The sequence below is a fragment of the Pygocentrus nattereri genome, chromosome 5, assembly GCF_015220715.1.
Source record: "Pygocentrus nattereri isolate fPygNat1 chromosome 5, fPygNat1.pri, whole genome shotgun sequence".
In the NCBI taxonomy this organism is placed as follows: domain Eukaryota; kingdom Metazoa; phylum Chordata; class Actinopteri; order Characiformes; family Serrasalmidae; genus Pygocentrus; species Pygocentrus nattereri.
Window position 1 is genome coordinate 8,665,220 of NC_051215.1, and position 27,630 is coordinate 8,692,849.

Genomic DNA, 27,630 nt, shown 5'->3' on the forward strand with positions numbered 1-27,630 from the left:
AAAATATCCAGCCATCAGCATCCTGTGACCACTGATGAAGGACTAGAGGATGACCAACACAAACTGTGCAGCAGCAGATGAGCTGTCGTCTCTGACTTTACATCTACAAGGTGGACTGACAAGGTAGGAGTGTCTAATAGAGTGGACAGTGAGTGGACACAGTGTTTAAAAACTCCAGCAGCACTGCTGTGACTGATCCACTTGTACCAGCACAACACACACTAACACGCCACCACCAACACATCAGTGTTACTGCAGTGCTGAGAATGATCCACCACACAAATAGTACCTGCAAACAGGGGGTCCTGACCACTGAAGAACAGGGTAAAAGGGGGCTAACAAAGTATCAGAGAAACAGATGGACTACAGTCTGTAACTGTAGAACTACAAGTGCAGCTATACAGTAAGTGGAGCTGATAAAATGGACAATGAGTGCAGAAACAAGGAGGTGTTCAATAATAATAGAATAAAATGCTTGGTGTGGTTTTCTATGCAAAAACTAACCATGTATTAAAATAAAGTCTTGTTATAAGGAGCCCTTTTGAAACTAACAGTGTTTTAGTAGGAGTTATTTTTGAACAGTACCTGCCAATCATGAGAGAAAGCCTACACTTTCTTCATTCTCCACTATAGACCCAAGAGACTATAGACGTAGACCTCAGATTTGCATGAAAAGACTTGTAAACATATCTGTTGGACACTATTGCTGCAGAAATTTAGGGTATTTATAAACATATTCCTGTCTGCAAAAAAATAAAATATTTACAAAGTTAGCAATGCTTTCACGCTTATACTGCCATGGTTTTGGCCTGTCGAGTACATTTTAAACAGCACATCTACAATGGCGGCTACTGTTAAATAACTTAACAAAAGGATGGAACAATCTTAAAAATAAAGATACTGGAAAGAGTTCTCTGGAGCAATTCGACAGAAGAACCACTTTTGGTTTCATAAAGAACCTTTCAATGGAATGATGATTCTCTAATGTAATGAATGGAGTGCACATGGCATACATTTCATTTGAAATTCACTTTTGCATGGAATTTACTGAAATGATTCTTGAGAGGTTCTTCAAGCTTTTTGGTTCTTTTGTGGTGTTGCTCCAAAACCTCCTTTTGGCACCTTTACTTTGAAGAGTGTAACTATGTTCTGTGGTGATCTACATGACGTTCTGGAGACTGTCCTTTCGCCTTTGCCTCCTTTGGGAGAGCCATGAGAAAAGAAAGGTATTACGAGTGAGCTGTATGGCTACGTTAGATGAGCGAGGGGGTACTGGGGTCTCTTATGGAGGTACGGCAGCACGGTTAGAAGAGTCTGGCTTTCTTCTTCATGTCGTTTCGCTTCCACAGAGGCAACCTGTCAAACTCTTCAATCTCCATCCCAAAGATGTCAAAGAACGTCTCGGGAGCCAGGTGGCGCTAGAGAGGGCATTGGGGCGCAGACAAAGTAGAAGAGGGAGAAGCAAACAAAGGAGGAAAGTTAAGAAGAAAAATGACAGGAAGTGACAGAAAAGTGGGACAGAAATATATTCAACACTTCTGATTTGAACTGATTAGTAGAGGTGGGAATCACTAGAGGCCTTATAGTTATTATGATACTCAATGCAGATGATTCTATAGCACTGGTACACTATACATTGTAATATGACATGATTTATTAGTTTATTATTACCATTTCATAGACTAAAACAAATATATACCATATGGCCAAAAGTTTGTGGACACTTCCTAATTATTGAGTTTACAGGTTTCAGCCACACTCATCGCTAACAGCAATATAAAATCAAGCACATAGCCATGCAATCTGCAAAGAAAAACACTGACAGTAGAATGCCACCTTTTCCAAAAGTCAGTGTGACATTCTCGCCTTGCTAGATCTGCCCTAGTCATCTGTAAGTGCTATTATTGTAAAACAGATAACAGGAGCAACAACAGCTCAACTATGAAGCAGCAGACCATGCAATCTCACAAAGTGGGGCTGCAGAATGCTGAGCCAAAAAGCCATCTTATCCAAAATCAAACTTCAAGAAGCCCTTAAAATCTCAGGCTTGTTACACACTATGGCTTGTTATTCAGTACGAGACGTCAATGCAAACTGGCTGAGTTATTCTTATTTTATAGAAGGGTATAAAGAATATGTATAGAGTGGTGTAAAGAATACTGTCACTAGACCCTGGAACATGGGAAATGTGTCCTCTGTAGTCTGGGTTAGGCGGATCCCAAGACAATGATACATACTGGGATAAGTGTAGCATTAAAGTTTGGTAGAGGAGGGATAATGGTTTGGAGCTGAGTTTGGGCTCAGACACTTCGTTCCTGTGTAATGTTAATACAACAGCATACAAAGACATTTTAGACATTTATATGCTTGGGGAAGACCCCCTCCTATTCCAGCATGATGAAGCCCCTGCGCACAAAGTGAGTTTGGTGTAGAGAAAGTCCAGTGGCCTGCACAGAGCCCTGATTTCAATCCCACAGAACACATTTGGGATGAACTGGAATGTTGAACGTGAGATCAGTGCCTGACCTCACAAATGCTCTTTAGACTGAATGGGTACAAATTCTCACAGACACACTCCAAAATCTTGTGGAAAGCCTTCCTAGATGAGTGGAGGCGGTTATAGTCACAAAGGGAGGGGCAATTCCATATCAAAGGTTTTGCAATGGGATGTCCAACAAGCTCATATAGGTCAGGTGTCCGCATACTTTTGGCTAGTGTAGATTTTAGTATCCTATTTGTCTATCAATATTCTCTTTGTTTACTGGTCTTAAAAGGGAAATCTTTCAAAATTTCTGCATAATGAAATGCTTAATATGTAAACAAAGGCATTCTGAGAAGTTCTCAACGATAGAACTCTTAAAACACATTACAAATATTAATAATTAAATAGTAATAAAACATCTATACTTGAACCTGAGTACCAGCACTACTTCTTAACCTAAAATGTCACATTACTATATGGTATTCATTTTTTGTCTCCCACCCCTACTGATTTATACATTTCTAGGAAACAACATGATAATGGATCATGATGGGACCTGGACATGACAAGGGAAAATTTCAGGATTTTTCTTATTGGAAGGTGTGTATACTGAACTACTGAAGTATCTACAGCACATACCGTCCTAAGCGACTATGCAAGTCATTTCATCTTCCTACACAGACACATGCAGAACCGTTTTTACCTCAAGCCGGGTTCTATCCACGTCTCTAGGCAGCTTAGTGCGGCCACGGCTGGTTACCATGAGCATTTCGTATGGATATACCTTCAAAAGAGACACCTATCAGTCACGGATGTGCCGATTCCATTTGCGCACCATGCAAATGTTTGAGAGTCTGTAGTGTCATTCTAACCGAGGCTCAGCCCCACCGAGCTGAATTACTCTAGGTACCATGTACTGATAGAACAATTACTCCCCAGCATAGCATCACGGCTATGTTGCGCCAGTATGTGCAGTTTGTTAGCTTATCATGAGCGCCCCCTGGCAGCCTGAGGGAAGACTCACAAGAGAAGGTAAGCGGATGGACATGGCAGCACCAAGGGTTCTGTGTGGTGTATATGGGTGAAAGCTGAGAAGATGGAAGATGTCTGCGTGAAGTAAACCCACTTTATTCCACAATCTGAAGACCACCAGTCAACTGATCTCAACAAAATCTAACACTTTAGCTTCTTTATTGTAAACAGCATAAATGTATTGAAAAAGTTTTTTAAAAGTTTAAGATTTTATGTGGAGTTTCACTCTTTCTGTTAAAGAGTCTGCCAACTTACTTTTTTTTTTAATCTGTTGATGCTTTTAGCTTTAGGCCATTTCCATTTTTAAAGTTTTTGCACTTTTTTGTTTCCTTCATTGGATTTGAGTTGAATGGGACAATACTGGAAGTTACCGATGTCAAGGATCCCTCAAATTAGATCAGAATTAGGGCACATTTTTCATCGCTGGCTCAAAATAAAACGTAATTCCTTTCTGCTTTACTTGTTGACTAGTCTATGTCAGCTCAAAAATGCTCACATTGCTTTAATGATACTGCTTTTCAACCTTGCCACAGGACTATACACAGTACCAAACAGTGTTTAGATGATCGGCCAAATTCATACTTCGTACCACTGCAGTTACTGTTATGTACAGCCTCCTGGCTGTGATCTGACCACTGCCAGAAAATAAAAGCTTAAAAAAGGGGGAAAAAGTCTGCTGCCATAGGATCGTTTATGCTGCTATGGCTAAACCACCATCAATAACCAGGCAGTTTGAAGCGCCCATTCAGTCTTAGCCAAACTGAGAATTCAGTGGTGTTTTTTTTTTTTTTTGTTTGTTTGTTTGTTTCTGCTTACTCCATTTGAAATACTGCTTAGGATTTATGGTTACAAATCTGAAGTAATGATCATTAAGTCATAAATATTCATAATCAATGACAAAGTATTAAACTGGAGAAAATTTAATTGATGCAATTATCCCCTAAACACAGTGTAGTAGAGCCACAACATGGTGTCTGAAGTTAGTTTGGTTTTGCATTGGTGCTACAAGGCTAATACAGCTAGTGAGTAATAGAACCACACCAATTAGCTTTTGCAAAGCACTTGGCTAAATTATTGCACACTCTAGTGATAACAGTAGTTAAATCAGTATGCAATGAGTATGGATGCTAGCATGCTTAATCAACAACATGGTAGATCAGCTATTTCACCCTGACCTGCAAAGCATGGTGGAGGCTGGTACAATGCAGCGGGTGAGCTATTCATGCCAGCAAGAAGCCAGAAACAGACTTCCTCTGCCAAGACAGTGGGTCATGCCTGGGTGAAGCTAGCTATTAGCTTTCCAAATGCTATGCTAGAAATAAGAACTGAAGGCTGAGGTAATTGAAGTTCATGGACTGAGTTGACTGTTAAGCTGTATTGTTAATGGCAAGCAGTGTTAGTGGTGTTAGGTCACAGTATGTAAATCTGTTTATGATAATGAGGTTTGAAATAAGTTATGACTGCTTCCCTCTGAGGCAGAACCATCAGATAATTTGGTGTTTCTCCAGTTATTATTTATTTTTTTTCTATTACCACGTGTTCAGAAAGGGCAGTAACAGATGGTTAGAAGGTGGATACTTGCTTTTGGTTCCAACATATTAGGCATAGAAACTCCCCTGTCCATTCTGTTGACTGACCGATGGCCATCCTGCAAGGACTACGAACACAGAGCAAAGAGACAGAGAGTGCCAACGTCCCAAAAATCACAAAAAACCACGTACTTCACATTAATTCACAATGAAAACTGGTGTCTTATAAAACTTTAATGATCAAATATATCGTGAATGTCAATCATTTTAGCATATAAAGCATTAAGCTACATGGTTATACTTCCAAAACAATGTAATGTTGACACAGACATTAGTCTAACAGTGATTACGATCTTAGCCAAATGAGTCTGTATATGAAGTGGAGAGAAAAGCAAAAAATGACAAAAATCCTCAGTGAATTACAAGGTTAGAAGTCTGAAGGTGAAAATTAGCACTTTCAAGGGAACATGCAGGTTCTGTAGCAATGGCTGCATTCACGGATGAGGCTAGAGGGGCAGTATAGAGGGAAAAATTGGGTAAAGTAAACAAAGGATAATGCAACAGAAAAATTAAATGCTATGTTGATGTAAGGTGAAGTGCATGTCATGGTCATTCGGTGATATGACACTTACCTGAAACTCTGCAAGCAAGAAAAAACAAAGCATACATTAATTCCCCAGTAAGCAAAATGAAGTCTAAGACTTGAAAATGTGTCAAACCCATTAGATTTATTAATTATTAAGGGTGTAAAAATGCACTAGTTCTTTGTGATGCATTGATCTGAAGGTGGCAGTCACCTAGCCACTGATCTATAGGAATTGTATTCAAATTGAATCATGAACTCTTACACCACTACTAATTATTTACTTATTGATGTCTAGTGGAGGATGATATAAGGTTTCCGCTGGATAATAATAATATACAGTTACACTGAATATCACTGGGTGAAATTTCATGCAGTATGACTGACCTCGCATTCCACCACACACATCCACGTAACTGTTATACTGTGTGAAGTCAGTGGACTGAGGCTGTGAAAAGGGAGCAGCAAAAGAAGATATTCAGTCACATTCGGTCAGCAAAGACAAACAGTGTAGCAGACTGCACACCCAACAGCCACACATATTTCAGTTGTTGTTGACACAAATAGCTAATCAGCCAATCACATGGCCGCAACTCAGTGCATTTAGGCATGTAGACGTGGTCAAGACAGCTTGCTGAAGTGCAGACTGAGCATCAGAACGGGGAAGAAAGGTGATTTCAGTGACTTTGAACGTGGCGTGGTTGTTGGTGCCAGACGGGCTGGTCTGAGTATTTCAGATACTGCTGATCTACTGGGACTTTCACGCACAACCATCTCTAGGGTTTACAGAGAACGGTCCGAAAAAGAGGAAATATCCAGTGAGCGGTCAGTTGTGTGGACGAAAATGCCTTGTTGATGTGAGAGGTCAGAGGAGAATGGGCAGACTGGTTCCAGATGATAGAAAGACAACAGGAACTCAAATAACCAAACAAAATCTGTGTGCCAAATTTTTTCCCACTACTCCAGAGAGTTGGACGTTATTTTAGCAACAACTATTCAGTAACCTACTCGCCTCGTTTGATTTACCTCACAAAAGTTCTGGAAAGAACTGTGGAATAGTACAATCCATTTAGGCTATAGAAAAGTAAAACATAAGATTTTCACTGCAAACAGCTGTCACTATGCAACAGAAACATTGCTTTTATGTACAACTATTCCTTCTGTAAGTAACAAGACTGCTTGTCTAGCTTACCCGATGTAGACCATTTCGCCCATATCCAGGTAGGGAGCCTGTTTTGGAAGGAGAGTTTGGATCTGCAATTTCAAAAACATGTAAATATTAGGAAAGAAGTCAACACAAGTTAGATAGAAAGGTTGCACCACCTTATGTATTTTTTAGTGCTTGGCCGAGTTTTGGCCACCAAGCTAAAGCTAAAAGTGCAGATTCTAAACTTTTTGTCATTTACGCTTGTAAGCAGAAGAGGGGATATAAAAAGGATCTAGACTGGCTAAGCTATTACTGCAGAGTCTAAGCTACTGTGAAATAATCAATATGCACACATCTATGAACACCTCACAATAAATAAATTCTGTAATAATGCACAGTTATGTTTCATGCACAAGCCACTGAGCGCACTGACAGACGGGACCAGGTGTTTAGAAAGTAAATAGCTCAACAGTAATAAACAGCGCTTACCTAAGAACTTGGTTTTGTTCAAATGTATAGCACTGTGCAAAAGTCAGAGACCAAAAGTCATTTATTTAATTTCCAGGCAAAAACAGCCAATAAGTACAAGTTATTCATGTAATTTAAATACATATTTAACAGAATATTACACAGACGCCTCAACAATTATAGATAGAATCACTTTTGTGTCCAGTGTTTGCCTTTATTACAGCTTCCATTCTTTTCAGGAGACTCACTTTCAGTTTTTCAAAGAAATCAGAAACACATTCAATGATGCTGGACTTTCTGATCTGGACCATCAGCTTCTGCTTTTTTCTATTCGTCAGGCTCATGTTGTGCCTTTGAGGTTACATTTATACTGTTAACTGGTGATTAAACAAATCCATCGGAATGGCACCCTTTTTTCCGACAGTATAGCGTTGAGTTGTCCTCTCACAGTGGAAGGACAGACAGTGGATTTTTCCAGAGCTGAAGCAAGAGTGAAGCTTTATCTTCGCCTCTCTCTCTTAAAAATGAATACTTTGTGCTGTTTATCTGAAGGGGGCTGTTTAGTCTATCAGGTCTTGCGTGGTTGTTAGGAGTCCCAATTCCTATGTAGCTTGAAATCACTTATTTTAACTTAAGCATTGGACACTCCTTAAAAATGAATAAATTCTACTTAGTGGTTATTTTCGTTTGATGTAGATGACTGGAAAGGTGGTCTCTGACTTGTGCACAGTACTGTATTTTCTTAACAGCGAGAACTAGGCCTCATCAAGTCTGCTGACTACTACTAATATGTAGTATTAGGCTTTGAACTGAAGTAGTTACTGAATGCTTCACTATAAAACTGCAACACAGAAAGTAAGGAATATGTTATTTGAATGTGATAAATATTTCACCGTGGTTTAGTTTGATCCGCCATAAGCAGAATTAAACCCAGTGTAGGAAAACGAATGTGTGGCACTGGTTAGCTTAATGTAAACTGCTGTTTGAGCGTGAGGGCAGTGAGCTGGTGAGCACCTGCGCTTGCGTGCCGTTGTGCAGACAGACTCCGTGCATGACGCTCTCGGATCTGCTGCTTCTCCTTCTCCTCCTTCAAGATGAGCTTCCCGAGGCCAGACTGCATCTGTAATCACAGTGCTCAAATGTAGGGGACACTTCTATCATCATTTGTTTTTTTTCTTTAATCTTTATGTATAAAGATTATCACAAGTATGCAAAAGACCCTACATGATGGCTATGCAAACTTTAGTCCATACAGTGTGGGAAAACATAAAAACAGGTCTAAACAACTCGACACAGTTTGAGGCGAGGTGTGATGCAGTTTGCACAATGCTAATTTGTGGCTTCATTACTTGCCAGCTACATTAGCCGCACAGCACTAGTGCAAAACTGAAGAAACAAACTTCAGACCCAAACGTCCTCGCTGACCAACGACATTCAGTGGTAAAGAAATTATTATTAAATTCATTTTTTTTTCTTCCAAACTTTGAACGTTTGTGCGTGCTGTTACTTTGGTGAGATGCTCTTCTTGGAGTTGTCTTCGTTTCTGAAGTTCCTCCTCATCTTCGTCTCTGGACCTCCTCCTTCCATCCGACCCTGAAGCAATTATGTACAGGCCATACACACTCACTTTTTCATTATCCTTAATGATCTCACAGAAGACAGAACACAAGACTACAAGCACACCATCAGAATGAAGAATGAATGAAGACACCACAGGTGGGCAATAAAGCAGCCTGGCAGACATAAAAGGACAATGGATGGTTTAACAAAGTGCTCTAAAGCTGTTGCAGTTAGCAGAGCAGTAATGTCTTTCACAGTAACGTCGTTCTATTGAAGTATTTTGCAAAGAGTTCACTTTTAAGTGAGCACCATCTTAAATCTAAAATATTTGCATATTAAAATGCTCATTTTAATCAGAATACCACATTGAGTTTATTTATTTCAAACCTGTGCATCATTTCCACGTGAATAAAATACAGGGCTTCAACATAGTTTTGCTGTTTGGTGTTTTTGTCATGGTTTCCATGGACTGGCTCTGCCTCTCTGTCTTCAGCCTTCTTGTGCGTCCATTTGGCCCTAGCCCTGCCCCCTTCTTATCACTGTCACCTGTGTTTTGTTTGTAACCCTTCCCTGAGGAATCTCACTTCTCAAGCGATGTCTAAGGCAATGCATCTTTAAGATGTGTCATGGGTGATCTGATCATACATGGACGATGTTAACTAAAGGTGCGAACGGGGTGAAATGAGCATTGGGATCACTCAAACCACCTTCGGAGGTGGTCCACAAAACATTTATAGTAAGAACGCTAAAGCATTAAACAGCAGTAAGGGCCGTCTTAATCAGAGTTCATGGGGTCTAAACATTTGTAACAGTCCTTTCATTTACATGAAAATGGACTTATGAGGCATATTTTTGTCTGACCTTTGATTTAGTAAATGTGGGTAGTACCATTCCACCAGTCACGAAATCCAATCACTGGAGACACATTTGAGACACATGGCAATGCCAGGAGTAAATCACATGTCCTTAATGTCTCACTCAGTCTCTATGTGTAGCTTTTCCTTTGTTCCTTGTCTGTGGTCTGACTTACACAGCATGTTCAACCTAGACTAGTATCCTGACAACTTCCTCTGTCATCGCAGGTTTAGATACCTGCTCAAACTATCCTTGTGCACATATACATGAAAGCATTATGTTTAAGATGAACAGCCAATGGCATTAAATAGCAGAAGGAGTCAAGTGGCTTATACACTCAGCACCTCTCATCACTGGGGTGGCCACCCCAAGAGTACAGTGAAATTATATTTTCTAAGATGTATCGACTCCACATACACTTCCTCGGCTTCTTATTGAATGGTTTTCTTTTAAAACAACAGGAAAAGGTACAAATACGCACTTTTCACCTGGAAAAACTTTCTAACAGTATATGTGTGGACACTGTCTATGAGTATGCCAGTACTCATTTTGCTTACTTTGTCTATATATTCATTGTTTTCCCCTCAAGCAAGCACCCTGCACCTGTGCCTATTACTTACTTTAATAATTAATAGTGTAGTATATAGAATAGTAAGAAATATATTTTATTTATATAGAAAAGATGCACAAATTTGACTGAATTACATTCAGTATCCTACTTTTTTCACCTTGGTTGCTTTTGTAATGATATATAATGCAATATATCATTAAAATATTAACAAAATATTAAGATTAAACTCTGGATCTGGACCCAAAGAAGACCTGGGTATATAGACGTCTCTTATTATTTATTACTTCTTACAAATGAAGTCAAATTACAAATGACTATTTCTTCACCATATGGGCCAAAAGGACGCCTACTGATTGTGTTCTGCAGTTTCTTAAAGAATACAGAATTAATAGAATGCTAATAAAGAGTCTGAAGTCTATCTGGTTTGTTCCCATAACTAGTGAAATGCTAATAGGTTCAACAAAAAAGAGCGAAAGGTTCATAGCACAGATCCACCAGAACCAGAAACAGGCTAGGAAAGCAGGAGCAGCAAGCTAAGAGGAATGGGTGGAGCTTAAGGCGACCCAGCGCAGGTGTACAGTACCTAGGGTGGTCCTGGCAGGCGGACATGGCCAGTAGTCAGTCTCTATCTTAGGTGCATCGTCTTGACTGGGGGCGAACGCCGAAGGAAATTTGGCAGATTTGATGATGTCATCTGCAGACTTGCTTTGGGCTGTAAAGGCAGCCGACTCTGGATTGGTAAAGTGGGCAACTGCTCTACAGTAACAAGTGCTAAGCTACAGGTCAAGCCAGGCAAGGTTTCAAAATCACCACAGAGTTTAAAATGCCTATGTGGCAGTGGGATGGGGGCAGATCTGCTCTAAACCAGCACTGCTAGTTCTAAATTACAGGGGGGTTTGGGGGTCCTCGATTCCCCTAATTAAGATTTTAAGCGCTTATAGGCAGACACATGAGGGTGGTCTGTTTGGAATGTTTACATTTTTTCCATGTTAGCTGGCTAAGAGATAGCTAACCTTACTGCCAAGGAAGGTGAAAATCATATCCATATTTATAAGCCTCTACATTAGTACATTCTTTCTCACCGTAGGGGGATGCTCAGTTCTTATTTTGTGCAATGCATACTGGGTAGTGTAGTGTGAGAACTCTACAGAATGTTACATAACATAACAACTGACATATCGCTGCTAATGGACCAAAACATCTTATCTCCAAAATGGTAACTTTAGAGGAGAAGGAAAAAACCTACTTTACTTGTAATGTAAGTCAATGGAACCAGGAACAAGTCAATGGAATCTTTTTCCATAAATCGTATGCCCAAAACGTCTCTCAACCTGCTCAAACTGCCTCCAGATGTTTAAGATGTTTACTGAGACACTGAACAACAAGACTTGATGTGGTTTAAGACATAGTATGATAGAGTGAAGCATAAAAAACAAGTCATTCATGTGTCATTCATTTTCATATCTCAGAGTAAGTCGCACTGTATCCTACACCAGCTACTTAAAACTGGTGAAGCCCTGGATGTGATTTGTGAGGAATTTTGGGGATATATTTATGGAAAAGATTTGACTTTCAGTGTTTATTAGCAGTGCTAGACTCACAGCTCCAAAACTAAAGAACTCAAACATGTCTGGCTGTGGAAAATCTTGGATCTTTGCCAAACTTCTCCTTTAAAAGTAAAGTTACCATCAGGGGTTTTTTTGGCACAAGGACATATAAGACCTAATTTTGGCTCCCAAAAGTGTAAAGAATCTGTGTACATAATGTAAAGGTTCTATATCAATTAAAGACTGAACCATATGTTACAAGCCAAGAACCATTTAGGAACTTTTTTCACGAGTGCATTAGAACATCTAACATCTAACACCAACCCTGGAAACTGAGTTAATGTTCGAGTTCAGCTCACAGGCCTTTATATTAATAAGCTACGATCCTCTGTGGTCACTGTGGGGTGAAAAGCGGACCCCCAAACCTCACTGAATAATTCACACTTTGACTACGACACTGAAAACATGCTGCGCAGTGTAGTTAGTGTAGTTTTATCACATGCTGTTGTAAAGTGTAGGCAGGTGGACTGGATCAGCCAGCATTCAGCCATGCACAAGACCTGGCCTGTTCTCCTCTCTCTCAATGCAAAGTATATTTGGTGACCATTTAACTACAAATTTACAATATTACTTTACCAAATCAGTCTTCATACTTATATTTCAACTACTAGTTTGTTGTGTATGCAACAGAATTAGGGCTGTAACATTTATAAAGTGACTTGGGGGCATTAAAGCTTAGTGAAAATTTGCATCCGTGTGCAAAATTTGAATATGCATTGAAACGTTTATTCTCTTCAAATGTAATCATCAAATATTTTTGAAACTGTTTTACTTTCTTGAAATCGACTAAGTAATACATGGAAATCGCTGTCATACAGTGCAGCGATAATGAAGTTAAACGGTACATATAGTCGTGTGCAAAAGTTTTGGCACCCCAGTCAAACGACACGTGTTGGTGATTTTCTATATGAAAATAAGTTAATACATCCTCTACAGTACCTATTTTAATGCACAATTACTGTTTATTTGCTGAAAGATGATGTAAAATACGTAATCTGTCTATGGGTACATTTTTTTTGCACACAACTGTAAATGGTAATGGGGTAGACAGCCATTTATAACAGACTTTGCAACAAAAACAAACAGATGCAAAAGGATGGTAGAATGAAACACACACACAATCAAGAAGCAAAACACTACAGTTAATCTGAGAATAATTAGTATAGTTTAGACATCTTTTATGGTAAAGATTATTTTTGCCTGAGCCGATTGCAAATCCATGTAGCTGCAGTTTTTTTGCCTCTTGATTTACCAGCGTGAACAGCCTTCATCACAGCTACACAAAGACACACAGCACCAGCCAAAACTTAGGACACATCTACACGCCTTCTTATGCATCTCTACTTTTATTTACTTATTAGAATAGTGCAGACACCAAAACAGTAAACAAGCAGTAAAGTAATCGTGAAGATATGTTAGATTCTTTAGTAGGCCCCCTTTGCAGTGACACAATATTTGGGGACTCTTAACATTCTCTCAAGCAGCTTCATGAGGAACCTGAGATGCCTCCCCAACAGGCCTGAAGTAATTCCACACATGCGGAGCACTTTCTGACTGCTAAAAAAGCCTTAAATCTTTTATTTGGGTATACATTCATAAGTATAACCTCAGTTTATCATTTAAGCAGAAGTCTTTAGGTCTAAATGTAATGCAAACAGTCAGTCAGCTGTGTCCAAACTTTTGACATTCTAATATTCATCATTAGTCAGGTTAAAGGAGAATTTCACAGATTCCATCATCATTAAATGGTGAAGAGATTAACAACGACATTAAGCATGTTTGATGTTAAACGTGTCGTTCATAAGTGACCATTGTTCGCAGTGGTGGTGATGGGAACCAGACGTCTGAAGAGCTGACTCTAAAAGCTCCCTCACAGAAATGTTCTTAAAATGTATTTATTTTTTATTTCTATTACATGAAATGACTATGAATACACTGCCTGAGGCGTTGCTTTCTAATAATTTTGAGAAGGTTTCAGCCTGAAATATTTGTAAAACTCGTATAATGTGTAAATTCAAACAGGTTGTTTGGGGTAGTAAATAGAATGGATTTATCTGCGCTATAGATATGGTCACCCCTGGTTCCTATTACTACCACTAAAGAAATCTGAGTCTCTAAATTTCTATACAATGAACCATTTCACATCAAACTGCTCTGAATGACTGTCTTTACATCACAGTCACTGAATTACACAGAGTTGAGAAACACAAATAACGCAAACAAAATCATTGAGTCACACTTTACTGGAAAATGTCATTTGTTCTCATAAGCATATGAGGATTACAGCCAAATTTCTGCATACTCATATCATTAAAACGTAACGACAGTCATTCAGAGTGGTTTGGTGTGAAATACTCCATTCACAACTGTTTACAGTTGTGGTGATAGGAACCAGATGTCTGAAGAGTTTAATGCCTCTAAAAGCTCCTTCACACACATGGTTACTTCTCATATTTAACGGTTACACTGCCTGATGTCTGAGGCATCATTTTATGGTTGTTATCCAGTAAAGTTTTGACTCAAAACATAATTTTAAAAATGCATTTATGTTGGAGGGGTACATGAAGGACGCTGTCTGGCAAACTAGATTTTTCCAGATTTACCACAACTTCACCTTCATCCACATATTAATACTCAAAAGACACGTGCAGGTTTTGGAGAGTAAATAAAATGGCTATACTTGTGTTGTTGACAACACAACCCAGGTTCCGATCACCTCCACTGCATGAAATCTGTACGTTTCTCTGAAATTAACCACTTCACATCAAACCACGCTGAAAGCTTTGTTTAGATCTGAGGGGCTGAATTATGTAGAAATATCAAAAAAATTGGTGATAATCTCATTTAAGCCAATATGAGCCAAAATAAATCCTTGCTTTTCATAAAGCTATGGTCTTCTCCCATTTTTACACATTTAATCTGTCCCTACCGTGCTGTCTGTAGATGGGGGGCTTCCTGTAGATATTCTCACTTTGATCTGAAAAAGAGAGACAATATTAATAAAAAATTGTTCTAAATAACTTGGAATGATATTATCCTATATTACGAAAAAAAACATATTTAAAAAAACAGGATAAAATTGATCATATATATATATATATATATATATATATATATATATATATATATATATATATATATATATATATATATGATATATAACTAAGAAATAACTGTAGACATGAGAATAACCTTAGAATAACCTTAGACATGAGCCTCTGGACAAAACAGGTTGTACAGTAATATAATTATTATAATTATTTTATTATATAAAACAGCACTGGTGATCATGAAACAGACAATCAGCTCTTATTGAAAAGTCATAAATGTCCTGTGAATCAGAGCAAAACTACCTAAAACGATTACCAAACAAAGCTTACAAGAAGGCTAAATCAACATGTCCACAAATACATCAATCAAATGCAGGACAGAAGACACTGAAGTCAAAACCCTTGGGAAACGCTGACAGATGTCATGACTGTTCCTGTGGATCATGTAAAAATGAACAAAGGTGAGGTTTAGTCTTGTTTTCCGATGGTGTATGGAAAGTGAGAGACTGACTGACAGATAGAAACAAAAATATAAAGAAGCAGTAACCAAAGAGAAGACATATATTAAGATATTAAAGCCATCATCAGAAACGACTGCAGTAAGCAGACCAGCACAGAGACACACCATAATCTCTGTTTTTAAAGTGATGGTTTAGCTAAAAATCCACTCACCTTCCAAGGTAGTTCTTAAGTTTTGTGCTGAAGCTCTGAGGCTAAAGTAGCCAGCAAGTAATGGCCAAGAGAAATGAGTAGGTTTTTGAGCTGAATGAGTACCAGAGGCTGCCTCTTCAGATGAGTTAATGAACTAACACTGCAGCTAACTGGTGCAACGTTGAATGAATGCTGATGAGAACAGGGTTTTTTACAAGCCACTTGCTCCTCAGTGGACAATGTGCCAAAATGGGAGCTTGCCAGAAAAGTATATTTTCACTGTTCTTGCACCAAGCTAACATCAGCTTTAGCCCAGTTAGACAGCTGCTTAGACCTTTTCAGTCACATTCTTGGCAACTTCCTTGGTGGTATGCTTGGTTAACTATAGCCACCAGATAGCACTGTGTAAACTGCATGACTAAACAATGTAATAAATAAATATAAATAATGACAAATATGAAAAGATGTTGTATAAAAAAGACGGGCCTATAGGCATTCTTCAGTAAAGACAATGGTTCAATAAACAACCATGAACAGTGAAAGAACAATTTGCATACTTAAATGGTTCTCTGCACGGTGGAATGGTCATTCAGATTGATGAAAAATGTGTTGGAAATGGTTCTATAAAAATCTTTTTGAAAACGGTTCTGCTATTACTATGTTATCAAAAATAGAACATTTTTGGTGCTATATAAAACCATTTTCAAGAAGGTTCTATTTACAACCATACCTAACACGCTCTCCTTTATCGTGAAGAAAATTTTCAAACATCATTTCTTCACTAAAAATCCTCTGAAGAAAACAATCTTTTTAAAACTGTAGCTAAAAACAGTAGTAGAAATCTTAAGGCCTGAATTTTGTCTGTACTTTTTTTTTTTTTTTTTACATATAACAATACTCAGAGTGTCAGCAACCACGTAAACAAGCCGATTTGAAATGACTTTATAACTGATGTGGTTTTTCAGGCAAGAATATGATGACGTATGCATGCAGTTTGCTTAGTGTTGTCTAAAATTCTATGACTTGTTAACTTCAGACAATAGGCATGTCTGGACTGAGTGGTTACATCTAAATGAAGTTTTGGCTGAACCATCCAGTTAAATTGAAACTGAACGCTGGGACAGGCATGGTACTGTTTCTGCAGTCCTTATTAACAGCTTTAATACACATTTAAACAATTCAGTATGGAGAAGAACGCCAGGGCTTTGAAAAGGGGAGTGACATGCTGACGTGGACAGTTGGGACAGGAGGAGCTGGGAGGCTCCCTCAGTACCTGGCAGATGGAAATGTTTAGGGGTCAGGGGGACAGAAGAAGAGCTGGCCCCAGGGGAGCTCCGGCCACTGGAGGGCTCAGTGCCTCGAATCAAAAACAACCAAGGCCAAAAGTCAACAAGGGTGAAAAGTCGTCGTTAAGGCTGGAGCTGCACGTACATTGCAAGTGAAATAATACAACCTGGTGGCCAGCAGGAGCAGAGCCTGCGTTAATGATTTTAACTGCTACTTTTTTTAAATTAAAGGCAGAAATGGAGCTTTTCAAACTGGAGAGAATTGTCTAATGGAGGGCTTAGTGGAGAAATGTCAGCAAGGTATGATATGGAAGAAAATTTAGTTAAAGGCAAAGTACTTTATGGTAGGGCTGGGCGATATGGCCAAAAATGGCAATATGTTATTGCATATAATTCAATAATAATAATAATCAATGTGTTATAAGCATATATTTTTGAAACCTCAACAGTATTTTGAACAAAAGTATAATATGCAGAACTATTGTGAACTATTTTGATATGAGATATGAGAAATGTGTTTGGTTCCTGAACAAATTACTTTTTTTTTTTTACTGCACATTTTAATGAACAATTACTGTTTACTGAATTTTGCATATTGGGGGGAAAAACAAAAGTTAGGGAACAATTTATACATTTTCAGCTTAATAAATAGCAATTGAGCACTATTAGCTGAAGAAGGATTGTTCTATGTAGATGATGTAATGTATTTGCACTTAGAAACTCAACAAAACATGTAATTAAACCAGTGGTGTTTCAACTTTTTATAGGACTGTATATGAAATGAGTTCTGGAGAAACTTCATGAGTCAGAATTGTTCACAGTGGTAGTGATAGCAACCAGAAATCTGAAGAGTTTAATGCCTCCGAAAGCTCCCTCACAGAAAGTTATTACAGGAAATAGTTATGAATCCTGCCTGATGTCTGAGACAAAAGAGAAGCTTTTGTCCTAAAACATATTGTTTAAAAATATGTTCATTGTGAAGAGGTACGTGACCCCTGGTTCCTATCACCACCACTGTAAGGAAAACCTGACTCAGGACGTTTCCCAATTAACCAGTTTACATCAAACCACTCTGAATGACTTTGTTTAGATCTCAGCAACTGCATTATGCAGAAATTTGGAAAAATTAGTGGAATTCTACTTTAATTCCTCTAGTGGTTGGTTAGTGTAGTGGTTAACACCTCTGCCTTCTATGCTGTAGACTGGGGTTCAATCCCCAACAAGGGCAAGCATCCTAAACTATACCAATAAGGGTCCTTGGGCAAGACTCCTAACACCACCTTGGCCTACCTGTGTAAAAATGATCAAATTGTAAGTCGCTCTGGATAAGAGCGTCAGTCAAATGCCGTAAATGTAATGGCCTGTCTGGTTTAAATGTCATGATAATTTTAGATCATTTTAATCACCACTGTTTTATCACCCAGGCCTACTCCAGGGGAAATAGCAAACATGTTGCAGAGTGACTGCTGTTAATTTACACCTGCTATTTGGGTAAAAGAAGGTGTCTTGGTGTCTCACCTGGCCTGTGAAAGTGCTGTGGTGAGCGTGACATTGTTGGCGTGTAACTATGGCGACTGTAGATTGGTGATCCAATGGAGCCCTGACTTGTAGACCTCTGGAGGATGTGCCCCCTCATGTCGTAATAACTCTGGGGGGGGAGCATAAACCAACTGCGTCACAATTTACTAAAATAACAAATGCACAATGGACATTTTATTTGATATAAACAGCACAGTTTTATAGTGCCAAATATACTTTTTACCTAATCATTGATACATCTCTGCATTTTTTTTTGTTTTAGAAGAAACTATGAAGTGATTATCGAAAAGTATATGTAATAAAGTAAGCAAGCAAACAAATAAAACAACAACAACAACTGCAAATTATTAAGCTCTTATGGTTATTACGTTAAAGGGAATTCTGCACTGATTTTTTCCCCCCAATTTCTGCAAAATACAACTCAAGCACTGCTCCCTTTAAAACCTATCATAAAGCAGTGTAAAGCAGAGCGTTCATAACTATTTCATGTAATAACTTTCTATGGGGGGCTTTTAGAGCCATTAAACACTTTGAATATCTGGTTCCTTAAAAGATCACCTCTTTTAACAATTCTGACTCAGTAAGTTACTCTAGAATGGTGCATTTCACGGCAAACCGCTCTGAACGTCTGTGTTTACATCTCACCAATTCAATTATACATTTATTAATTCATTTTGTAAAAGCAGTGGACTTCCCTTTAATTACGCTTAATGGATTTAATCTATAAAGATTAAACTGCACTCACATCTGCAGATGGAGTTGGTGACATGGTTCTTGGTGTCTGAAAGAATAGATATAAAAAACATTCAAGCGTGAATCACAGTAAACGGAGGGATAGAGTAAACTTGCCTTGGTCATAGAAAAACCTGCAGTGAACAGCTGAGACCAAAGAATTTCCACCGATCTCAAACATAACCACGTTTTACTTCATTAAAACCACACACGCTGATTAAATGGTGGACTGTAGATGGAGCTGTTGTTAGATGCTATGAAAGCACAGAGGAGCAGAAAAGAAATTCACACTCACATGCGAACATTTTAACACTCATGCACGTGCACGACCCACCCACTCAGCGTGTGCACTCACATACAGAGATGGCACAAAGTGAAGCTACAGTGAGAGCGACTGTGGCTGGTGACGGATCAGATGGAGAGTTGTGAGGTGAATGTAGGGCTGAACAATATTGGAATATTGAAGAAAAAGGCAAACTGCGATATTTGAAATATTGAGATATTTGGGGGAAAAAAATTGGGGCTTTGAAATTTCCATCCATCATCTTCCGCTTCTCCGGGGTTCGGGTCGCGGGGGCAGCATCCTGAGCAATGAGGCCCAGACCTCCCTTTCCCCAGCCACTTCCACTAGCTCCCTGGGAGGGATTCCGAGGCTCTCCCAGGCCAGCTGGGCGATATAGTCATGCCAGCGTGTCCTGGGTCTTCCCCGGGGTCTCCTCCCCGGTGGACTTGCCTGTGACACCTCCCAAGGGAGGCATCCAGGAGGCATCCTAACCAGATGCCCGAACCACCTCAACTGGCTCCTCTCGACATGGAGAAGCAGCGGCTCTACTTTGAGTCCCTCCCGGATGACCGAACTTCTCACCCTAAGTGAAATTTGATATTTGAAATTCCAAAATTAATCTACTTCACTCTAGAAGTGGGAAAGGTGTGCTTAAGGGTGTGCTAAATTGAGTATTCTTAGGGTTGTGACTATATGGCCAAAATACCATTTTGCAGTTATACTGCGGCTTATTGCGACTGTGAGATGCACCATATATCAAAAAGACTCCTGTTTTTTTCTGAAATCAAGTTCATTAACAGGCAGTAGGACAAGGTATTTAAATTGAATACTTTCACGGTATCAAAAAAATAGAAAGTTTCAATCTACACCGATGGCTTGCTTTCTAAATAACATTCCACATAGATGTTATTAACATCAGAGCTGGGTGATTAGTCCCATAAATGCACTCACTTTCAGCACCTCACTCTCACGTTATGTTTTAAAATCACTTTTGATTTGCAATCTAAAATAAGGAATCAAAAAAGGTCATTTAGAAATTGGTATCAAAATCAAGATAGCAATAGTGAAAACAACTGTGAACAATTACCAGTCCCAAAAAGGAGACTGTCCCTCTGTTACTGCAGTAACTTGTCAGCTAGAAAGGTTTTAAACTAGATGTTGGTGCATTGCTATGAGAATTTGACTGCATGCAGCCAAAAGAGCATTAGTGAGGTGAGGATGTGATGTTGGATGATTAGTTGTGGATCACACACACCAATCAAACCAATCCCAAAGGTATCAGATGGATCTACAACACTGCAGAGAACACAGCGCAATGCTGGGAGTCTTTATAGCTCTCCAGCCTACGCTTGGCACTGGGCATAGTGATGTGCAGCTGCTCCAGTTTATTGGTCTTTTCTATGGAGATTATACCAGCTCTGCGCGCCCAACTGAACATTTTGATTGCAACCTTAAAGTAGATGAATGGATCCTTTTGGACATATAGCGTACCCTCTAGTACATCACTGAACGCTTCATGTGATCTTCACGACTTGCATGCATTATTTTTAACCAAAATGATTTATGTTTATTGAGGTTATTGGTCAAAAGCCTTGATTCATCCTAAACCCCATCTGTGATTGGTCAAGATATTCAAAATATAACATTCAGTGACTGAATGCTCATTTACATATTTCACACCACTGCGGTATCAGTATTGTGAAGGCCAGTGTGGTGACAATGAAAAAGGAAGGATATATTGTGCAGCCCTAGGTGAAAGGCTAAAGGCCGTGTGTCTAGGCCGTATAGACACATGGCCTTTAACCTTTAAGGCCTTTAACCTTTTTTACACAGGGGTGTGACTTACTCTGTCGTCTGGCATGGGAGAGCGTTCTCGCCTTGACATCTGAAGCTGTTAACAAAGAGGGGTCATGTTGCCATGGAAATAAAGCATTCGCCTTCAACGTGAACTTCAATATGGCAGCAGGTCAGCACTTAGCTGGCTGAGCGTATCTTGTGCAGACCACTGCTGGGGTTTCAGCATTGCTTCTATATTGCATTAAATTCAGGTGTGGGGCGGGGGGTGTTGTTTATAACATGCTATAGATCTCTGGAGTCGTGTATCATTTCATAGTGGATGGCATGGCTATATATACAGAAAAGTGTATACACTTTTCTCCTGAAAGTAACTGGATTAAAAGTTGGTTAAGCAGCTGAAATATGAATATTGCTATAAACAAACAAGCTGTGCATTGAAATGATGCTGCATTAAAGTAAGTCTAATACAGTACTTCAACTTTATTCTGTACAATCTGATGATGACTGTCTACTACTGCCAAAGCAACTGAACCACCACACATGGTAAAGCTACTGTGGTTTGGTTGTCAGCTTATGATGTAAATTCAATGCTCAGCAGTGACGGCTTGCATGTAGCAATGTTCATATTTTGACTACGTAATGACCTCGTAAAATCTGAGGATGTGGCGATATTCTGACGAAAAAATGTAGAGGAAACACACGTGAACATTTGTACATTTTTATCAAAGAATGCAATAAAGGATTTTTGAAAAATTCATTTTTCGCCATAAAGAAAATTTTCTCGGGCCCATTTACCACTATGACAGGATGACACGACTGCAGAAACCTATTGAAACCTTTTAGATATTTCTCACACACACGCTCGCACCCTCATAAACACCCCGTGCAGTCAAAAGTTTGGGGACACACCGCCTTCTTTCGAAATAATCACTGTTCCCTTTAAAAATACCCACATAAAACAGCTATGTGCTAAAATGTAGGTAGACACTCAGCTTCAATCATCACACAACACCTAATTTTTCACAATATTTTTTCAGTCATCTGATCAGTTGGAACAGAGAAAAACGAAGCAGCAGTGCTACGTTTTAAAAAATAGTATCAGAAACTGTAAACACTGATTTTTATTCAGTATTTGGCAATAAATCCAGTTAAAGGTGACTAATTTTGCTCTCTTTGTAATGAAAAATGCAGTTCTGTACTGACAATATCCACAATATATTCTGAAAAGCATGTTCATTGTATTGTAACATAATTTGTCACCTTTAAATTATGATTTAAGCACTTTTTTTTTCAAACTACTTTTAAGAGCAAAAGCCCAAAAGTGGTTTAAACACCTGCAAGGTTTGAATGCAGATGAGTGCTGACAGCACAAGAAGGGGAAAAAATGGGTGGGTTTTTGATATTACTTTCAAGGTAGGACTTTTGTCAGATCCTTCTTCTCAGTTTTGTAGTTTTTTCAAAAAAATTAAAAAATCACAAGAATTACTGCTTTCAATTTAAAGTCAATGTGAATCTGATACGGTAATGCATTTCCTTCCATAAGGTAAGGAATTCCTAAGGTAATGATGGGAGGGGGGTTGCGGGATTGGGGGAGGGGGGTTGCGGGATTGGGGAGGGGGGGGGGGGGCGTGTGGACAGAGGAAGTGAAACACGATTTTATTGGTTAATAATATTTTTTTATCTCTAACTGCTTCTGCACAGTGATGCAATCAAAACTCAAGAATGGAAAAAAAAGAATTTTGTTGTTTAAATAGTTTGAACTGTGTTTAATATGACAAACTAACAATGTGCAATTTTTAGCTCGGGTTGACTCTAATATGCTAAATCATTGCAAATTGATATTGATGCTGATTTAGTAAAAACATTTTAATATGCTAGTCGTCCGCACACTTTTCACAGGGAGCGTGTTCACATATACAACACTTTCATGCCCATTTCCACACACAAACCCACAGTGGGATATTGGAGCTTTACCTCTCCCACACTCTCTCTCTCCTCAAGAGTCTCATCAAGGGAAGTGGTGTAAAGTGGCTCGTAGTTGATAAGATCTGGACGCTCAATGTCATAAATGGCTTTGACTTTGGGAATGGCAGCTAGATCCCTGTAATCAAGGATCTCATTGTCTACTTTTGCCTAGAGGGAAACACAAGACAACACACCCAGAAACACACACAGACAGGGAATTACTGTACAGAGCTAGCAGTACAACTACAGAGCTAAAACAAGCAAGGCATATTAACTCAATACATAACATCTTATTGCTTTAGCTTTACATGTGACAAAACACGAGCAGAGTCAACTTATTTTACATGAGAAGCCAAAACAAGTCTAAATTATAAATGGGACACAAAAAGGACAAAGTAAATGCCCTTAACAGGCCTTTTTTTGCTCTTTAATGTAGGAATAGGCAGCATATGCTTCATTTCTAATACATCACCAAATGCTTGCTTCATATCATGGACTGCAGAAGTACCTCCTTGTGACATTTTACACTCTGTGTTGTTAAAAATGTTGATTTGCAATTTTTGAAACATGGACTGAGAAGTAAGATGGGAAGTGTTTCCCAACTCCAGTCTAAAATGAAAGCTTGCAGGAAGAATAGACTCCCAAACAATTCTACATGCTTAAAAGGCCCACATCCCACACTTTTTCTCCATGAGGTCCAATTACACTATTTGTGTGGTTTTATTTACCAAAAACAGTTGTAACTCTTTATTCCTGAATTAAGGAGGCTGTTTCTGTTACTGTGCCTTTAAAACTGATGTATGTAAGCAGGTCTGCATTCTGTCTCATTCAAAAGCATTCCAGGCTGAATGGAGGGCTAAATTGCTGTAGACTGAATGGGTGGGGCTAAATTGCTGTAGACTGAATGGGTGGGGCTAAACTGCTGTAGGCTGAATGGGTGGGGCTAAACTGCTGTAGGCTGAATGGGTGGGGCTAAACTGCTGTAGGCTGCATGGTGGGCTAAACTGCTGTAGGCTGAATGGGTGGGGCTAAACTGCTGTAGGCTGAATGGGTGGGGCTAAACTGCTGTAGGCTGAATGGGTGGGGCTAAACTGCTGTAGGCTGCATGGGAGGGCTAAACTGCTGTAGGCTGAATGGGTGGGGCTAAACTGCTGTAGGCTGAATGGGTGGGGCTAAACTGCTGTAGGCTGAATGGGTGGGGCTAAACTGCTGTAGGCTGCATGGGAGGGCTAAACTGCTGTAGGCTGAATGGGTGGGGCTAAACTGCTGTAGGCTGAATGGGTGGGGCTAAACTGCTGTAGGCTGAATGGGTGGGGCTAAATTGCTGTAGGCTGAATGGACGGGGCTAAACTGCTGTAGGCTGAATGGGTGGGGCTAAACTGCTGTAGGCTGAATGGGTGGGGCTAAACTGCTGTAGGCTGAATGGGTGGGGCTAAACTGCTGTAGGCTGAATGGGTGGGGCTAAACTGCTGTAGGCTGAATGGACAGGGCTAAACTGCTGTAGGCTGAATGGACAGGGCTAAACTGCTGTAGGCTGAATGGACAGGGCTAAACTGCTGTAGGCTGAATGGACAGGGCTAAACTGCTGTAGGCAGAAGTCAGCTTGGTATGTTAGAGCAAGTAAAACATGAAACTGTGCAATGCATTGTGGTCTCTAAAGCTGGAGTTGGGAAACGCTGGTTTAGGATAAGGATGGTTAAACGTGATTTCTACAAAGGAGTTTTATTGTATGTAATAGGCCTGGGATGTTAAGGTGCTAAACAGGACCATTTACAACATCGTGGTGCCCAGCTTTCAGAGTAAAGATCAGGTCAACTTATTTTTTTTTACAGTCAGCAAAGTTTTTTTTATTTATTTTTTTTAGTCAAACATAAGCTACATACCTGTGGTAACAGCTTACTTGTTTGAAATGTTTAGACTGTGCGGTAAGCTGTTCGCTAACCAGAAGTATGATGTTGGTGTTTAAAATGACAACAGTGTCACATTTATACTCCAAATCTATCTAATAAGCTGCCAAATGTGGTGTGTCGAGCTGTTTTAGTGCAGGTTCTGCTGTAGCAGCTTAGCATGTCACAGCTTAACAGGATATATTCATTCCAGCTTCATTTAGACTATAAATACTGAAATATGAGGAGATAAACCTGTGTTTTATGTGTGTGGGGCTGTTCGCTTAAACTACTTTTGCTTCAGTGTCCTCATTAACACTTAGAAGCCAGCATTAGCTTAGCGCAAATGCCTAAACAGCTTTACGCAAATCCACACAGGTTCATTCCGGCTCAGTGAAGCCTCACTAATGCAAGTTTAGAGAATAAAGACGGAATAAACCTGTGTTTCGTGCATGGGGCTGTTAGCTTAAGCTCCTTTTAATTTATATCCTTGTTAGCACTAGAGGCTAAAATTAGCTTAGCGAATAGGCTAAAAACATACAATCACACAGGCTTCTTCCAAGATTAGGAATAGGGGGAGGGGCAAGGGTTGTTTACAATTTGCATACTCATGCATATTCATAGATCTTTACATTTTTAATGAGTTTTAGGGTTTGGAGACTCTCCCATGCCATTTTTAGCAGCTTGCCGGGCATAAAAATAATACATACAAATAAAAATGTATTATTCAACTTTTTTTGTGTTTTAAATGATGTATTTAAACCAGGATTTGTCTGTTGCTGTTTTGTGGGAACCTAAGATATACTCATATGAACAAGTGTTAGCAGGTGTGACAGCACTTACATATATGGTGTGACCCGGTGAGCCAGGTATGCTTGAACCAGGTCTGGAACACATACTCTCGGACGACGAGCGTGTCGGCTGTGGAGTGAACACAGGTTTAGAGCTAGCAACCAACATCTACACACACCAGCAGGCCAAGGGCTCTCCGCCAGCTTTGCTTAGATTGCTAGACACTGTACATACAAGGTAATCCCGCCATCTGGGTGATACAGCATCAGATGGCACAAAAAAATATGATTAATTGGTGAAAAAAGTCTCAACACACTCTACTTACTCATTCACTCAGATGTGAATGGCTAATGAGGGATGATATAAGACCCTTTCTGACATTCCATAAAACTAGGTAGGCCTCGGCTAATGCTTATGTTTATGAGACAGCTAGAACAGTGCTTAGTAGTAGGATTGGTGGCTTATGGAGGATGAATCCAAACCTGTTATGTCTTTTATTCTAGGGAAATAGGTTTGTGAATGCAATGATTATGACTGGATGACAGATAAATAATGGATTAGACAGAGGAAAGGGTTCTCACAAACATCTACTTGGGTGGTGCCTGAAGCATGACATCATAGTTGCCCAAACAAGGCCTAACAGCAGGTTTGTTGATGACTCAGCTGCACACTTAGTGGCCACTTTATTGGATACACTTTGTAGTTGCAGCTCCACCTCACTGGTGTACAGTTACAGACTTGTAGCTCATCTGCACAGTTTGTGCTAGCCATCTTCTAGCCCTTCATCAGTGGTCAGTTTCTGACCACAGAGCAGCTCTTGGCCATAAATGTTTAGAAGGTGGACCATTCTAAGCTTAACATTGACACTGACGTGTGCACCAGCAGCATCACTGTGACTCATAAACTCTAAATCATAAGAGGCCACTACCATGTCAGTGCTAATGCTGTGTTGAGAACGATGCAGCACACAAATAACAGCGGTCCTGTGGTCACAAAGAGACCAGCGACAAAAGGACCAATGGTGACAGCTTGTGCATTAGAACAAATGGATATACACTCACTGGCCACTTTATTAGGCACAATTATCCAGCTAGCTAATCATGCTGCAGCAGCACAATGCCTAAAATCATGCAAGTTCACATCAAGCCTAAGTATTGGGAATAAATGTGATCTAAGGGTCAGGCATGATAAGCCATGTCACGCTGCGCATCATCTCAGATAGATTCCATGAACATGACATTGAGTTCAGAGTATATCGGTGGCCTCTTCAGTCACCAGATCTGAATCCAATAGAGCATCTTTGGGATGTGACAGAACAAGAGATTTATAGCATAAATTTGCAGATGACAGCATCTGCAGTGATGTAATCATGTCAACATGGACTCTCTTAAAGAATGTTTCTAGCACCTTGTTGAATCAATAACACAATGGATTTCCTGATAAAGTGACCAGTGAGTGTGTATACAGGACCTACAAAATTGCCAGAGAGCTGACGTAAAAGGAAAAATGTTCTAAAAAAGGCGGGTGGTTAGCAAATATAGACATTGTATTGCAGTTTAATGTGAGGGGGCATATATACAGCTGTATGGAAAAGTTTGAACACCCTTCAAATGACATTTTTATTGATTTTCTAAGTGAAAATAAGTTAACACATCCTTTAAAGAGAGCGCAATATGACATTTAAACAATAAATTGTAATGCACAATTTCTCTTACTTGCTGTGTTTAACACACTGGAAAGAAGTGAACACATAAGCTATAAAATGTGCCATTTGTACAGGTCACATTTTATGTTTTGTATGTTTTATATTTTTTC

General features: G+C 39.4%; 1 protein-coding gene across 15 annotated transcripts in view; it reads right to left on the reverse strand.

Annotated features, from left to right (window-relative positions):
* Positions 1-363: 363 nt before the first annotated feature.
* ablim1a (actin binding LIM protein 1a) overlaps positions 364-27,630 on the reverse strand; it is a 79,940-nt gene continuing 52,673 nt past the window's right edge. For 6 of the 15 annotated variants that reach the window (XM_037538573.1, XM_037538570.1, XM_037538568.1 and 3 more), the window contains 16 exons: positions 25,867-25,944; positions 23,147-23,305; positions 21,222-21,266; positions 19,106-19,141; positions 18,340-18,469; positions 16,809-16,892; positions 14,764-14,811; positions 10,811-10,939; positions 8,749-8,834; positions 8,256-8,361; positions 6,819-6,880; positions 6,014-6,074; positions 5,676-5,683; positions 5,097-5,171; positions 3,186-3,266; positions 364-1,418 (listed from right to left, as the gene is read on the reverse strand). In XM_037538573.1, coding sequence (XP_037394470.1) covers positions 1,305-1,418; positions 3,186-3,266; positions 5,097-5,171; positions 5,676-5,683; positions 6,014-6,074; positions 6,819-6,880; positions 8,256-8,361; positions 8,749-8,834; positions 10,811-10,939; positions 14,764-14,811; positions 16,809-16,892; positions 18,340-18,469; positions 19,106-19,141; positions 21,222-21,266; positions 23,147-23,305; positions 25,867-25,944 — 1,302 coding nt within the window. In that variant the 3' untranslated portion in view covers positions 364-1,304. The remainder of the gene's footprint in view (positions 1,419-3,185; positions 3,267-5,096; positions 5,172-5,675; positions 5,684-6,013; positions 6,075-6,818; positions 6,881-8,255; positions 8,362-8,748; positions 8,835-10,810; positions 10,940-14,763; positions 14,812-16,808; positions 16,893-18,339; positions 18,470-19,105; positions 19,142-21,221; positions 21,267-23,146; positions 23,306-25,866; positions 25,945-27,630) is intronic. The other 9 variants (XM_017695450.2, XM_017695442.2, XM_017695439.2 and 6 more) reach the window with 5 other exon arrangements.